The 15,217-nt window shown below is 40.0% G+C and overlaps 1 protein-coding gene across 2 annotated transcripts in view; it reads right to left on the reverse strand.

Moving 5' to 3' along the window:
* Positions 1–15,217, reverse strand: part of WDR25 (WD repeat domain 25) — a 120,650-nt gene that overhangs the window by 15,783 nt on the left and 89,650 nt on the right. For both annotated transcript variants that reach the window (XM_075282540.1, XM_075282539.1), the window contains exon 5: positions 5,895–6,065. In XM_075282540.1, the coding sequence (XP_075138641.1) occupies positions 5,895–6,065 (171 nt within the window). The remainder of the gene's footprint in view (positions 1–5,894; positions 6,066–15,217) is intronic.

Genomic DNA, 15,217 nt, shown 5'->3' on the forward strand with positions numbered 1-15,217 from the left:
AGTCAGACAATGGCACTGTATACCAGTAGTAAAAATTGTGGGTGCACGTAACCCCAATATATTCTTTGAATTACCAGTCAGAAACTGGCACTATATGGCAGTAGCAAGAAATGAGGGTATTTGTATTCCCAATATATTCTTTGAATTCCCAGTCAGACAATGGCACTGTATACCAGTAGTAAAAATTGTGGGTGCACGTAACCCCAATATATTCTTTGAATTCCCAGTCAGAAACTGGCACTATATGGCAGTAGCAAGAAATGAGGGTATTTGTATTCCCAATATACTCTTTGAATTCCCAGTCAGACAATGGCACTGTATACCAGTAGTAAAAATTGTGGGTGCACGTAACCCCAATATATTCTTTGAATTACCAGTCAGAAACTGGCACTATATGGCAGTAGCAAGAAATGAGGGTATTTATAACCCCAATATATTCTTTGAATTCCCAGTCAGACAATGGCACTGTATACCAGTAGTAAAAATTGTGGGTGCACGTAACCCCAATATATTCTTTGAATTCCCAGTCAGAAACTGGCACTATATGGCAGTAGCAAGAAATGAGGGTATTTGTATTCCCAATATACTCTTTGAATTCCCAGTCAGACAATGGCACTGTATACCAGTAGTAAAAATTGTGGGTGCACGTAACCCCAATATATTCTTTGAATTACCAGTCAGAAACTGGCACTATATGGCAGTAGCAAGAAATGAGGGTATTTATAACCCCAATATATTCTTTGAATTCCCAGTCAGACAATGGCACTGTATACCAGTAGTAAAAATTGTGGGTGCACGTAACCCCAATATATTCTTTGAATTCCCAGTCAGAAACTGGCACTATATGGCAGTAGCAAGAAATGAGGGTATTTGTATTCCCAATATACTCTTTGAATTCCCAGTCAGACAATGGCACTGTATACCAGTAGTAAAAATTGTGGGTGCACGTAACCCCAATATATTCTTTGAATTACCAGTCAGAAACTGGCACTATATGGCAGTAGCAAGAAATGAGGGTATTTGTATTCCCAATATATTCTTTGAATTCCCAGTCAGACAATGGCACTGTATACCAGTAGTAAAAATTGTGGGTGCACGTAACCCCAATATATTCTTTGAATTCCCAGTCAGAAACTGGCACTATATGGCAGTAGCAAGAAATGAGGGTATTTGTATTCCCAATATACTCTTTGAATTCCCAGTCAGACAATGGCATTGTATACCAGTAGTAAAAATTGTGGGTGCACGTAACCCCAATATATTCTTTGAATTACCAGTCAGAAACTGGCACTATATGGCAGTAGCAAGAAATGAGGGTATTTATAACCCCAATATATTCTTTGAATTCCCAGTCAGACAATGGCACTGTATACCAGTAGTAAAAATTGTGGGTGCACGTAACCCCAATATATTCTTTGAATTCCCAGTCAGACACTGGCACTATATGGCAGTAGCAAGAAATGAGGGTATTTGTATTCCCAATATACTCTTTGAATTCCCAGTCAGACAATGGCACTGTATACCAGTAGTAAAAATTGTGGGTGCACGTAACCCCAATATATTCTTTGAATTCCCAGTCAGAAACTGGCACTATATGGCAGTAGCAAGAAATGAGGGTATTTGTATTCCCAATATATTCTTTGAATTCCCAGTCAGACAATGGCACTGTATACCAGTAGTAAAAATTGTGGGTGCACGTAACCCCAATATATTCTTTGAATTCCCAGTCAGAAACTGGCACTATATGGCAGTAGCAAGAAATGAGGGTATTTGTATTCCCAATATACTCTTTGAATTCCCAGTCAGACAATGGCACTGTATACCAGTAGTAAAAATTGTGGGTGCACGTAACCCCAATATATTCTTTGAATTACCAGTCAGAAACTGGCACTATATGGCAGTAGCAAGAAATGAGGGTATTTATAACCCCAATATATTCTTTGAATTCCCAGTCAGACAATGGCACTGTATACCAGTAGTAAAAATTGTGGGTGCACGTAACCCCAATATATTCTTTGAATTCCCAGTCAGAAACTGGCACTATATGGCAGTAGCAAGAAATGAGGGTATTTGTATTCCCAATATACTCTTTGAATTCCCAGTCAGACAATGGCACTGTATACCAGTAGTAAAAATTGTGGGTGCACGTAACCCCAATATATTCTTTGAATTCCCAGTCAGACACTGGCACTATATGGCAGTAGCAAGAAATGAGGGTATTTGTATTCCCAATATATTCTTTGAATTCCCAGTCAGACAATGGCACTGTATACCAGTAGTAAAAATTGTGGGTGCACGTAACCCCAATATATTCTTTGAATTACCAGTCAGAAACTGGCACTATATGGCAGTAGCAAGAAATGAGGGTATTTGTATTCCCAATATATTCTTTGAATTCCCAGTCAGACAATGGCACTGTATACCAGTAGTAAAAATTGTGGGTGTATATAGCCCCAATTCTATTGCTAGGGGACTTGCAGGGTATTTCTGGGGTGAAGGTGGGGGGGCACACCGTTGGAACGGGTATCGGGGTATATATCGGGTATACGGGAATACACTGACAGTGTATTCCATTCAGGATCCTGGGAAAGCTGGGTTGCGGCGATTGAGCCCGTCAGTGCCACGTTACACTGACAAGCTTCTCCCTGGAATTTAGCTCTTACAAGAGCTGTTGGTTGTCTTCTCCTTCCTATCCTAGCCTGTCCCTGCCTACCCAGAATCTAAGCCCTAGCTAGCTGGACGGAAACCTCCGTCCTCGGTGAATTGCAAGCTCAGAATGACGCGAAGCTGGGCGTCGCTGTTCTTTTAAATTAGAGGTCACATGTTTTCGGCAGCCAATGGGTTTTGCCTACTTTTTTCAACGTCACCTGTGTCGTAGTTCCTGTCCCACCTACCCAGCGCTGTTATTGGAGCAAAAAAGGCGCCAGGGAAGGTGGGAGGGGAATCGAGTAATGGCGCACTTTACCACGCGGTGTTCGATTCGATTCGAACATGCCGAACAGCCTAATATCCGATCGAACATGAGTTCGATAGAACACTGTTCGCTCATCTCTACTTAGCTTCATACTGTTTAGTTAGTGCTCGGGGGAGAAGGGTTTTGTTTGATGTTTTTGCATGCAGTTAACACTGTATTTTATTTTGCTTGTTTTGGACCTGAAGTGAAGGTTTATTTATTTTTGCTATATTTACAAATAAACCTGTTTGCACCAAATTTTGTGTCCCTGTTTCTGACTGCTTGTGTCCGCACCACTGTTGCTGCCGAGCTACCATCCCCACCAACAATAGAACTGTCCAATAATAGAACTACTACAATACTGCCCTCTCTGTACAAGAATATAATTATGCTTCCTATGTACAAGGACATACTTGCTATAATACAGACCCCTATGTACAAGAATGATGCTGCCACAATACTGCCACTTATTTGCAAGAATATAAGTACCATAATACTGCCTCCTGTGTACAAGAATATAAGCACTATAATCTTGCCTTCTATACACAAGAGAATAAGTACTATAATATTGCCTCTTACTATATGTACAAAACTGTAAAAAAGTGAACTACTATAATACTGCCCACTACAGGAAAAATATTTACAACAGCACTGTCCTCTGTGTACAAGAAGATAAATACCTCCTATGTAAAAGTATTTAACTACAATAATATTGTCTCTTTTGTACAAGAATTTAACTTTAATCCTATACATGAAATACTATAATACAGCCGCTGTCAGGGTCTGGGGTTGCTAGGTGGGGTGGCATAGACACAGAAGTCCAGATTCTTTAGTCCAAAACAAAGGTAGAGTTTTATTTTCACTCAAAAATATAGTGCAGCAACAAAAGGAAACAATACAAAAATAAATCTGTGCTCAGCTAGGCTCTAACTGAACATAGAATAGGTGACCTCACCTAGAATAACAGAAATCCAAAAGCCAGAAGATCACTCAGGACACAGCTCCAAAAATATGACCTCTCTGTTTGCTCTCCAGCCAAGCTCTGCCAAAGTGTTGCTGCTGGAGCTGGCTTCTTATGCCTCCTTGACGAGGAGACTCTCTGCAGCTGAGTCACTGCCGGAACATCCCCAAAGTGTGGAATGGAGGGGGGAGGAATGACAGGTCCCACTACCAACCTACCTGCCATTCCTAAAAATCCAGCCCAGTACGCAGCATTTACCAAAATGCTCAGCAGACGAAAGTTGTCTGCTGAGAACAAACATTCCTGGAGTTTTCTCATCTCACCCACCTGAGTAGTCTTGGTGAGATGTACACCCCCTCCATTACCTGACCAGCCATCGGCTTACACCGCTTACTGGAGATATTTGTCCTACACTCCCTTCCAACTGACTGAAGGGTCCAAGATAATGCAGATTTCTTTATATGCTTACCATGCATATCCCTTATACTTTCAGTAGTGGCTGTGTCTAATACTACAGCCCAGACTACCAATATTATGGGGGAAAAAAAACCTGACCCAATACTAGGGAGACATTAAAATGCTGGGGAGACACTAAAATATGTGGAGTCACTCTGGTGGGACATTAAACTATGTGGGGTCTCTACTGGGGGGACATTATATTACATGGGGCCTCTGCTGGGGGACATTAAACTACGGTAATAACTGCTGAGGTTATTGAACAATAATTTTGTATTGTATAGCGTTTGTAGGGAATGCAGCCCTTTAACATCAAACTTTTTCTACATGTGACCAACACACTTGGCCAAGCTTGAGACCCCTGAACTATAGTAACTGTTTAATGCACCAGTCCTTCAGAAGTTGCAGAACTTCTCCTTCCAGCAAGCTGGGTATTGCAGTTTAGAGCCAATGGCAGGAAACCAAGTTGTATATGGACAATTTTAGTTGCAAAAAGCAGCTTGGAAATCATCCTGAGATATAAGCCTAAAAAAATTCATAAGATATCAGTTTCAAGCTCCAATGATAAGATGAAAGTCAAGTGTGTCTCATTCTCTTCTTCACTTATGACAAGAGCCTGACGTATTCACATTTAATAAAATCTCATGAACTGCAATCAATAAATAACTCTCAGAGTATCGGCGAGGTGGCGGCGGGCTGCGGGAATATTAATAGGTTCTACTACAAGTCACTGTTATTTTCCACATGGCAGACTCCGTGTAGATGCTCATTATACAGAGGACTAACAAGGCTTTATGGAGGTGGCTCTCAGCTCTGCATGAAGTTACATTTCTCAATTTTTAAGCTTGGATGTCTTTTTTCTTTTTCTGGGATGAAGAACATCCTTGCAGATGAAATCCAGAATTATACATGTAAAACATACCTGAGGTACAAATTCTTAAAGTAAATGTTTAATCTTCAACGTCATTTTGTTTCATATAAGTAGGTCACAGTTTCTGTGCTCATTCATCCATTAATATATCTTTATGCCAGTTGGAGCTCAGCCTAATTCTCACAGAGTTCCAAATGCTCTGCACAGTCATAGAGTTAAATGACAATAGTCTGTCTTCAGCCACCAATAGAAGAAGAATGGGAGGTTATTTCATGTTGTCTCATTATGGTGTTCTATATGGAAACGTATGTAGTATGCTCCCTCTAGAGCTGGCAGTGGGAAGACAAATTCTATGGCCGCGCAAAGGATTTCGAGTTCTGTATCAGAGAAATAGACTATAAAGATGTCATTAAAAAAAAATCTGCACTGTATTATGGACTTAAATATTCCAGAATATTAAGACATTAGCATGCAATTTACTTTATCTATCTTTCTAGCTCTTATATCTAACTAACTCACATAAGAAACTATAATAGTACCTTATATCTACATCTACATCTCACATCTATAGCTACTATAGTACATTCATTCTCTTATCAATCTCATTTCTTACTCCTTTAATGCTGTATAGCAAGGAAAATTAATGTCCGTACATGAAATATCTGATTGGAGACTTTGGCAGTTGTGGCAAAATCCCAGGCGATGATGGTGCGATCAGCAGAGTCTCGACTCACACAATCCGTGGTGCTCAGAAATTCTCTCCCATCACGAAGGAATAGGAGGTCAAAGTGTTGCTGCACAGCTGCTCTGTACACATGGACCACCTATAACAATAGAATGAATGAATGAATGAATGAATGAATGAACTGACAACATTTAATACAAAAGATCATATATCATGCACAAGAATACAACTACTATAATGCCACCCCATGTACAAGAATATAACTACTTACCTATGTATAAGAGTATAACCATTATAATACTAACCTGCGAACAATAACATAATTACTAACACTACCCCTCTGTACAAGAACTAGTATAACACTACCCGTGTCAAGAATATAACTACTATAATACCGCTCTCTAACTACTATAAAAATGTACAAGAATTTAACTCCTACATGATACTCTCTTCATATACAATGCTCTGTATAAAAACTAGCATACACTGATGGGCAAAAGGGTAACAATGTTTAGAACTTGTGACTTTCATGCTCCATATCTCACCATCCACTACAGCTTTGAATGTGAGACTACCATAATTTTATAGACAATCATCTCGTACATAAATTTGACTTGACATGTAACTACATTGTTACTGTTTTGCTCCTAAAAAATAATCTAAATATTAATTATTTTGTTAGTATTTTGTAAATCCACCTTTGGATATCAACACTACTGGAATCCTTCTGGGCATGCCCTGTATTACAGGGGTGCCCAATACGTCGATCGCGATCTACTGGTAGATCGCCAAGGACGCATGGGTCGATCGCGGGATGCAGGGATCCCCGGTGTCTGTTCACAGTGCAGGCTGAGAGTTATCTCTGCACACTGGCAGGCGAGGCTGCCGCAGCCCCAGCCTGCCAGTGTCCAGAGATAACTCTCACCCTGCGCTGTGAACAGACAGACACGGGGATCCCTGGGCGGCCACAGAACGTCGCTGTCTCCGGCTCTCTTGATCCGCATGGCCCTGCCTACATGCCCGCCCCCCGCCCACAGACACGCCCATCCCACCCACAAGCCCACCCGTTCCCGCCCATAGGCCCACCCCGGCCCTAGTAGATCTTTTGCCTTGGTCAGCTAATAAAGTAGCTCACACGCTGAAAAAGTGTGAGCACCCCTGCTGTATTAGAATCAAGCATATCTCGACCAAAATCTAATACCAGGTCTCTTCTACACATTCCTAGTGTTGGTGCATACTAGTCAACTCTCTTGGGTACAAATACAGCTTCTTCTTAAAGTCTATCCACAATTGTTCAATTGGGTTGAGGTCTGGGAACTGTGGGAGCCAATCCAGCATCTATTTCATGGTCATTGAACCATTTCTTTGCTAATTGCAACGTATGCTTCGAGTCATTGTCCTGCTGTTACACTATGTTGTCCTTTTCATACCCATAGTACCCAAGTGTCCGAAGTTACTCATCTTATAGAATACTCACATTATAGCTCAGTATTAAGACCACCATCGATCCTGGTCAAATATTCAACCCTTTAGCTATGAAACTACTCCATATTGTCAGACATCCTCCAACAAAAAAGACAGTTCGTTAAAAGGGTTGTCCCATCTCAAGGATCCTATCTATACTGGTAGCTTATGTGGATTTAAGACTTTTCCTAAATACATTGCTTCAGCAAAATTGCTTTGTTTGTCTGCTATCTGAGATTATTCAGTTCATTGTTTACACTGTGTTTCCATAACCACTATCTGGGGATGGTCTTATCTCTCCGCGGGGGACAAGTGATGTAGCTCCCTGCTCTCAGGAGGGGAGGGGGAGCTGATTGCTTGGAGCTGGTATTTCTGAGCTGTTTATCTCCCTCTTCCAGTTATCAGGTTGACTAATTGAATTTTGCTGATAAGGGCTGAGACAGGGAGTCGGTTACCTCTGTATATAACACAGACCTAAAACTGAGTTTATTGCAAGCCGACTCTTGGTCCTGTAGCATGTAAGTTTGGGATTCTTATCACCTATCAAATCCAGTTCTGCTACATCACCTTCATATTGTGCATCTTCCAGTGATACTGTGCTAATTTATTTACAACCATCCCTAATTACTGACTGCAAACATGTACTGCTATGAAGAGAGATAGCAGGGCTGGCTTTGTCTGGGAGACAGCAAGTGACCCCACCCAATTTACCAAGAAAACAAGGAAGTGAACAGAGCATACAGCCTGCAAGTTGGTGAACAGGTGAGTTGGGAATACCCCTTTAAAATTACCAATAAATTAGCCCCCTTTTCTCTGCTTTCTTCCAGACACATTTGCACCCATCAGAGCTCAGTCTATTGACTTTCATCTCATTGCTCCAAATCACCCGTTTACAATCTTCAACTGTCCACTATTCGCACTTTTTTGCAAACTAGAGCCGACGCTCCTTACAACATTATTGAAGTTGAGGCTTCTTCAAATTTTTTCAGCCACCATTCCAGACTTGTGTAACACGTGTCACACTGTGGTTGCATGGACATCTGTAATCTCACTGTTATAAAGCATAAAAGCCACCTCCACTGCCATGTTTGTCATGCCAGACTTCATTTCGTATTCTTCCAACAGTCATGGCACTCACATAATGCAGTTTGGCGATGTTCTTGTCCAAGAGGCCACTATGGATGAGCAGGATGATGCTGTATCTCTTTTCTTGGGAAATCTTCTTCATGTCTGATCCTCGATTTTAACTAGTGACCTTTTCCTTAGGAAACAATCTGATAACACACTGAGCTATTGGGGAATGTGAAAACAGATTGTAATTTGTAGTATATCAGAAGAAAAAGTATTTTCCTCCACCAGGAGCAAAACAGTAACAATGCAGTTACATGCTGAGAATCTGCATAACGAATATGCTAAATAGTTGTAAATCAGATGTAGGTATGATATAGCCAAGATGATTGTCTATAAAAAGATAGTAGTCTCATGTTTGAAGCAGTAGAGGATGGTGAGATATGGAACCTGAAAGTCAAAATTTCTAAACATTGCACAAGAATGTACAATATATAAAAATACAACCACTATAATACTGCCCTATGTACAAGAGTATAACCAGTATAATACTATTCAATGCACAATAACAGAACTACTAACACTGTCCTCTGTGTAAGAACTAGTAAAATGCTAGCCCCAATGTATATATATATATATATATATATATATATATATATATATATATATATATATATATATACCGTATATACTCGAGTATAAGCCGACCCCCCTAATTTTACCACAGAAAACTGGGAAAACTTATTGACTCGAGTATAAGCCTATGGGGGAAATGCAGCAGCTGCTGGAAAATTTCAAAAATTAAAATGGTCGGAGTTTTTGGGTGCAGTAGATGCTGTGAAAGGGGAGGGGATGTTTTGGTTGTCTGTCTGCCCTTCCCTGAGCTTGAGGACTGTTTTTTCTTCCCCTACTCGGAATTCAGTCTGACTGAATATAGGGGATCTGCAATGCTCCTATTAACCCCTTCCCGACGGAACAGGAGCACTGCAGATACCTTATATTCAGTAGACTGGGCACTTTCAGACACAGGGATACCTGATGTGTATGTGTTTCACAGTCATTTTCTACTTTTGTATGTATTCTAAGGAAAGTGAGAGTGATTTAGAACTCATATTTTTTTTAAATCTTCTTTTTTTTGCACTGTTTTATGGGAGATTCTATACATTGATATTGTGGCTGGTCATAGACCCCCTTCCTATAAAAAAAAAAAAAAAAATTTTATTTTTTTTTTGCTGACTCGAGTATAAGCCGAGGGGGGCTTTTTCAGCACAAAAACTGGGCTGAAAAATTCGGCTTATACTCGAGTATATACGGTATATGTTTGTATTTTATAACTACTATAACATTGTCCTTCAATGTACAAGAATATAACTCCTAAAATGGTACCCTCTTCATACACAAAATTATAGCACTGCTCTCTATGTAAAAAAACAAAACAAAAAAAAACAACTGTTCAATACCAATCTACCCTCCGTATAAGAAAATAAGTACTGATTATCTATCTATCTATCTATCTATCTATCTATCTATCTATCTATCTATCTATCTATCTATCTATACACAGATACACTGTTCCTTTTGTATAAGAATATAACTGCTATGTACAAGAATAAAACTACTATAATACTAACCCCAATGTACAAGAATATAACTACTATTATACTGCCTCCTATGTAAAACATAAATAAATAATCTACTTTAATACTATCCTTTATGTGCAAAAATATAACTACTATAATACTATCTTAAGATTCATGCTCTCTGTACTGTTCAGTTCAACTTAGAAAATACATTTGCACATTGACAACAACACATTGGCAATTTAATAAAGATCAGAGTTTATTCAACCGTTTGTAGCCTAGGGATCACATGCATATAGCAATGACATTTGTGCAAATGGTAATTTTAAAAATATGGGGAAACACGAGTAATAAATATTGTGGATTATTGTTCCATTTCACAGAGAAATAGGAATATTTCTACCCCTATGAGTGAGTCCGGCTGGTATCTCTTGCGCATTGTACTGGAAGATTAGCGCTTATTTTTTAGGCGACATGGGTTGCTGCCCTTAATAACACATTTTTTGCAGGGGCTCACAGCTGTTATACAGGAGGAGAGTAACATATTCATCTCTTATCACTGACAACTTGCTGGATCTTCAGCCTGACATTTATGTGTCATGGCTGACGGATTCTTGGATTATTCAAGGTGTCAACCATTTTTGTCACTATAAAGCCAAAGTCCTTTAGAATCATGAGTAGGTATAATACCATGATATGAAACCAGAGGATTTATAGATATTCAACGTATAGGTTACCTTGTATCCATCTATTTTCAAGATTGAAAGGTGAACATAAAACTGACACTAAATAGGACAGGGTGAATGACAGGTCCCAAAAATCCAAGTCCTGTCTTCCACTTACCTTACATACAGATACAACTAAGATAATCCAAACTTCTGCAACTGTTTAAACCACTGTAGATCTTATCACAGAAGACAACAAAAACCAATGAAAAGTCATTGGGAAACCATTTTTAAAGACCTTTCATTGGTCTTTGTTGCTTTCTGGTATAAGATATATTGTAGAAGTATAACAAATTGCAGTAGTTTGGGTTAACTTTGCTATATCTGTACATCCACCAAACTCTGTGCAGATGCTAAATGCTGGCGCCTGCGCAATAGAGCCGTACTGCCGTTATGCAGGTACTCCGGCTATATTGTGCAGGCGTTGGGAGGCCAGCAGACATCAAGAAGAGGAGCTGGCCCTCTAGAAGGAAGTTACAGTCCTATGAAAAAGTTTGGGCACCCCTATTAATCTTAATCATTTTTAGTTCTAAATATTTTGGTGTTTGCAGCAGCCATTTCAATTTGATATATCTAATAACTGATGGACACAGTAATATTTCAGGATTGAAATGAGGTTTATTGTACTAACAGAAAATGTGCAATATGCATTAAACCAAAATTTGACCGGTGCAAAAGTATGGGCACCCCAACAGAAAAGTGACATTAATATTTAGTACATCCTCCTTTGGCAAAGATAACAGCCTCTAGTCGCTTCCTGTAGCTTTTAATCAGTTCCTGGATCCTGGATGAAGAGATTTTGGACCATTCCTCTATACAAAACAATTCAAGTTCAGTTAAGTTTGATGGTCGCCGAACATGGACAGCTTCAAATCATCCCACAGATGTTCAATGATATTCAGGTCTGGGGACTGGGATGGCCATTCCAGAACATTGTAATTGTTCCTCTGCATGAATGTGTGAGTTGATTTGGAGCAGTGTTTTGGATCATTATCTTGCTGAAATATCCATTCCCGGCTTAACTTCAACTTCATCACTGATTTTTGAACATTATTCTCAAGAATCTGCTGATACTGAGTGGAATCCATGCGACCCTCAACTTTAACAAGATTCCCGGTGTCGGTATTGGCCACACAACCCCAAAGCATGATGGAACCCCCACCAAATTTTACAGTGGGTAGCAAGTGTTTTTCTTGGAATGCTGCTTTTTTTGGATGCCATGCATAACGCCTTTTTGTATGACCAAACAACTCAATCTTTGCTTCATCAGTCCACAAGACCTTCTTCCAAAATGAAGTTGGCTTGTCCAAATGTGCTTTTGCATACCTCAGGCGACTCTGTTTGTGGCATGCTTGCAGAAACGGCTTCCTTCTCATCACTCTCCCATACAGCTTCTCCTTGTGCAAAGTGCGCTGTATTGTTACCGATGCACAGTGACACCATCTGCAGCAAGATGATGCTGCAGCTCTTTGGAGGTGGTCTGTGGATTGTCCTTGACTGTTCTCACCATTCTTCTTCTTTGCCTTTCTGATATTTTCTTGGCCTGCCACTTTTGGGCTTAACAAGAACTGTCCCTGTGGTCTTCCATTTCCTTACTATGTTCCTCACAGTGGAAACTGACAGGTTAAATCTCTCAGACAACTTTTTGTATCCTTCCCCTGAACAACTATGTTGAACAATCTTTGTTTTCAGATCATTTGAGAGCGGGCTGTCCATGCTCAGCGACCATCAAACTTAACTGAACCTGAATTGTTTTGAAAAGAGGAATGGTCCAAAATACCTTCATCCAGGATCCAGGAACTGATTAAAAGCTACAGGAAGCGACTAGAGGCTGTTATCTTTGCAAAAGGAGGATCTGCTAAATATTAATGTCACGTTTCTGTTGAGGTGCCCATACTTTTGCACCGGTCAAATTTTGGTTTAATGCATATTGCACATTTTCTGTTAGTACAATAAATCTCATTTCAATCCTGAAATATTACTGTGTCCATCAGTTATTAGATATATCAAACTGAAATGGCTGCTGCAAACACCAAAATATTTAGAACTAAAAATGATTAAGATTAATAGGGGTGCCCAAACTTTTTCATAGGACTGTATGTACTGTGCCCAGAAGAGCCGGACAGGAAAACAGGTAAGTATGATGGGAGGGAGGGGGATTAGTATCGGTGATGTTCTGTTTCCGGTAAATAAACATTTTTTTGCAAAGGAATTAGAAGTTAGGCGGGGGAGGGTGTTAAGCTTAGTTTATTAGTATCATTTTATCCCAGACAACCCCTTTAGGAGGCCTTATTCCAATGTAATAGACCTTCTCCAGTGCCAAATGTTTTTGTATCAATAATGACTAGAGCAATACCACTGTAATGTTATTTTTCCTGCATGGTGAACAATGTAAATAAAAAAGATCTAAAAACACATATTCCACTGCAATTATACCTGGTCGAGTTAGCGACAAAGATATGGTTCACTACATCAAAGTTACATCACAGATGTACATCAACATAGCAAAAAATAATACAAATGAATTGTTTGCAGACAGTTTTAACTAAACTAAGAATAAAAGCGCAACAGATGTTTAGCAGTAGTGAAGTGAAGTAAGTAGTGAAAGATAAAAAAAAAAAACTGGAAGCGTACCTCCAGATATAAACAACTTTTTGTAAATGAACAGTACAGGTTTTACTTTATAAAAAAAATTAAAAAATGAAGAAATACGTTTACACTTTTCAGGCACAGTTACTTTCTACATATTAGTCTATGGAGCAGGGAGAGGGGATAGGAAAGACACCTTAGGCTGGGTTCACACCAGTGCCCGATCTACGTTTTCAGGTTTCTGTCTTGTTCCAACAGAAGATGGAAACCTGACAGAAATTGAACGGCCGTGAGCGCCGGTGAGTGGTTTTTTTGCTCTCCGCGACGAAACAGTTTTTTTTTTTTAAACTGGACACAAAGTCCTGCATGTCCGACTGTTTCCAGTTAAAAAAAAAACAAAAACGGTTTAATCGCGGAGAGCACAAAACGCTCACCGGCGCTCACAGTCGGACACTTTCCAAACCCATTCAAATGATACTAATTAGAGTTGAGCGAGTACTGTTCGGATCAGCCGATCCGAACAGCACGCACGCATTGAAATCAATGCACGCAGCTGGCACGCGGCGGGCTAAGCGGCCGGCTGCCGTCAAACCGGAAGCACCAGGTGCTTCCTTTCATTTCAATGCGTGCGTGCTGTTCGGATCGGCTGATCCGAACAGTACTCGCTCAACTCTAATACTAATACAAAACTTTATTCACTTTAATATTACCACTAGCACCAACGTCCTTCCCCGCTGCCTGATGCAGATGATCAAAAGAAAAACCATATCGCATCCCCCCGGTCTTCAGTCCTGTTAGGTTTGCAGATAAGAAGCTACAAGTGCACAGAACAAGGTGATAAACCAGTAACTAGCATGCAGGAGAATCCTACTCCATCCTTCCCTTCTCCATAGAGCTGTATGGGTGAGGCTGAATATGGGGACGAATATCATGTAAATAAGCAGTTAGACTGAAGATGAGAAGCAGGAGAGCAGCTTTTCAAGTGGAGAATGAAATAGATCTCCTTTATAAGATATTTGACGAAGTTTATTATATTCATCCGATACCATTAATTTAAGAAAAGTCGTTTTAAACTGGAGAAACACAGTCACCTAAAAGGGAGGGAACTGAAGAGGCTCAGGCCGATTAGGGATCAGTTACTGATATTGTAGAGTGGGGGTCGAGCCAGAGGTCCCAGACCTTCACCCTCTGTGGTTATAGATCAGTTTTTGATAGGGCATAATAGTGTAGACCTTTTTTTCGCCAACCATCCAATATAATGCAATGAGTTTGCTAAGAATAAGAATTCTTTCAAAAATATATATGTGGTGCTTTTGTTGCTGCTCATCCAAGATACCAGAAAGACAGTATAATAATTGTACTGTAAGTAATATAGACAGAAATTCAATGAGCTGAACCCAGAAAGACTGGATTGGGGAACAATACCAAATTAGATGCCATGGGTAGCACTACACCTATATCACAACACTGAAGAACACCAGGACGCTATGTACAGTGTCCTGACATTCATCACTGTCGTCTACAGCGCACCCTGGAGGCGGCTGCAGAAGGCGGCCAAGACTGGAGCAAGGACATGTGAGTAAAAATTATTTGCTGCTAGTCTGTGTGGGAAAATTTTGAGGAACTGAGCTCAAAAAGGTTAGCCATCACTGCTCTAGGAACTTGTGAATTTAAAATTCCAATGACACTATATTCAGAAATAAGAAGAATGTGTGTGTGTGTGTGGGGGGGGGGAGGGTTGTGTGGAAAAGGATGTCTTAATAGTAAATAATAATATAGCTGTATATCAAGGTTGGGCACATCCTTCAGTTCTGAAAAGGTAAAAGAAAGGCACCCTACCTGTATGCATCATCTATAACATTCAC

Source organism: Leptodactylus fuscus, chromosome 7 (assembly GCF_031893055.1).
Source record: "Leptodactylus fuscus isolate aLepFus1 chromosome 7, aLepFus1.hap2, whole genome shotgun sequence".
Taxonomy (NCBI): Eukaryota; Metazoa; Chordata; class Amphibia; order Anura; family Leptodactylidae; genus Leptodactylus; species Leptodactylus fuscus.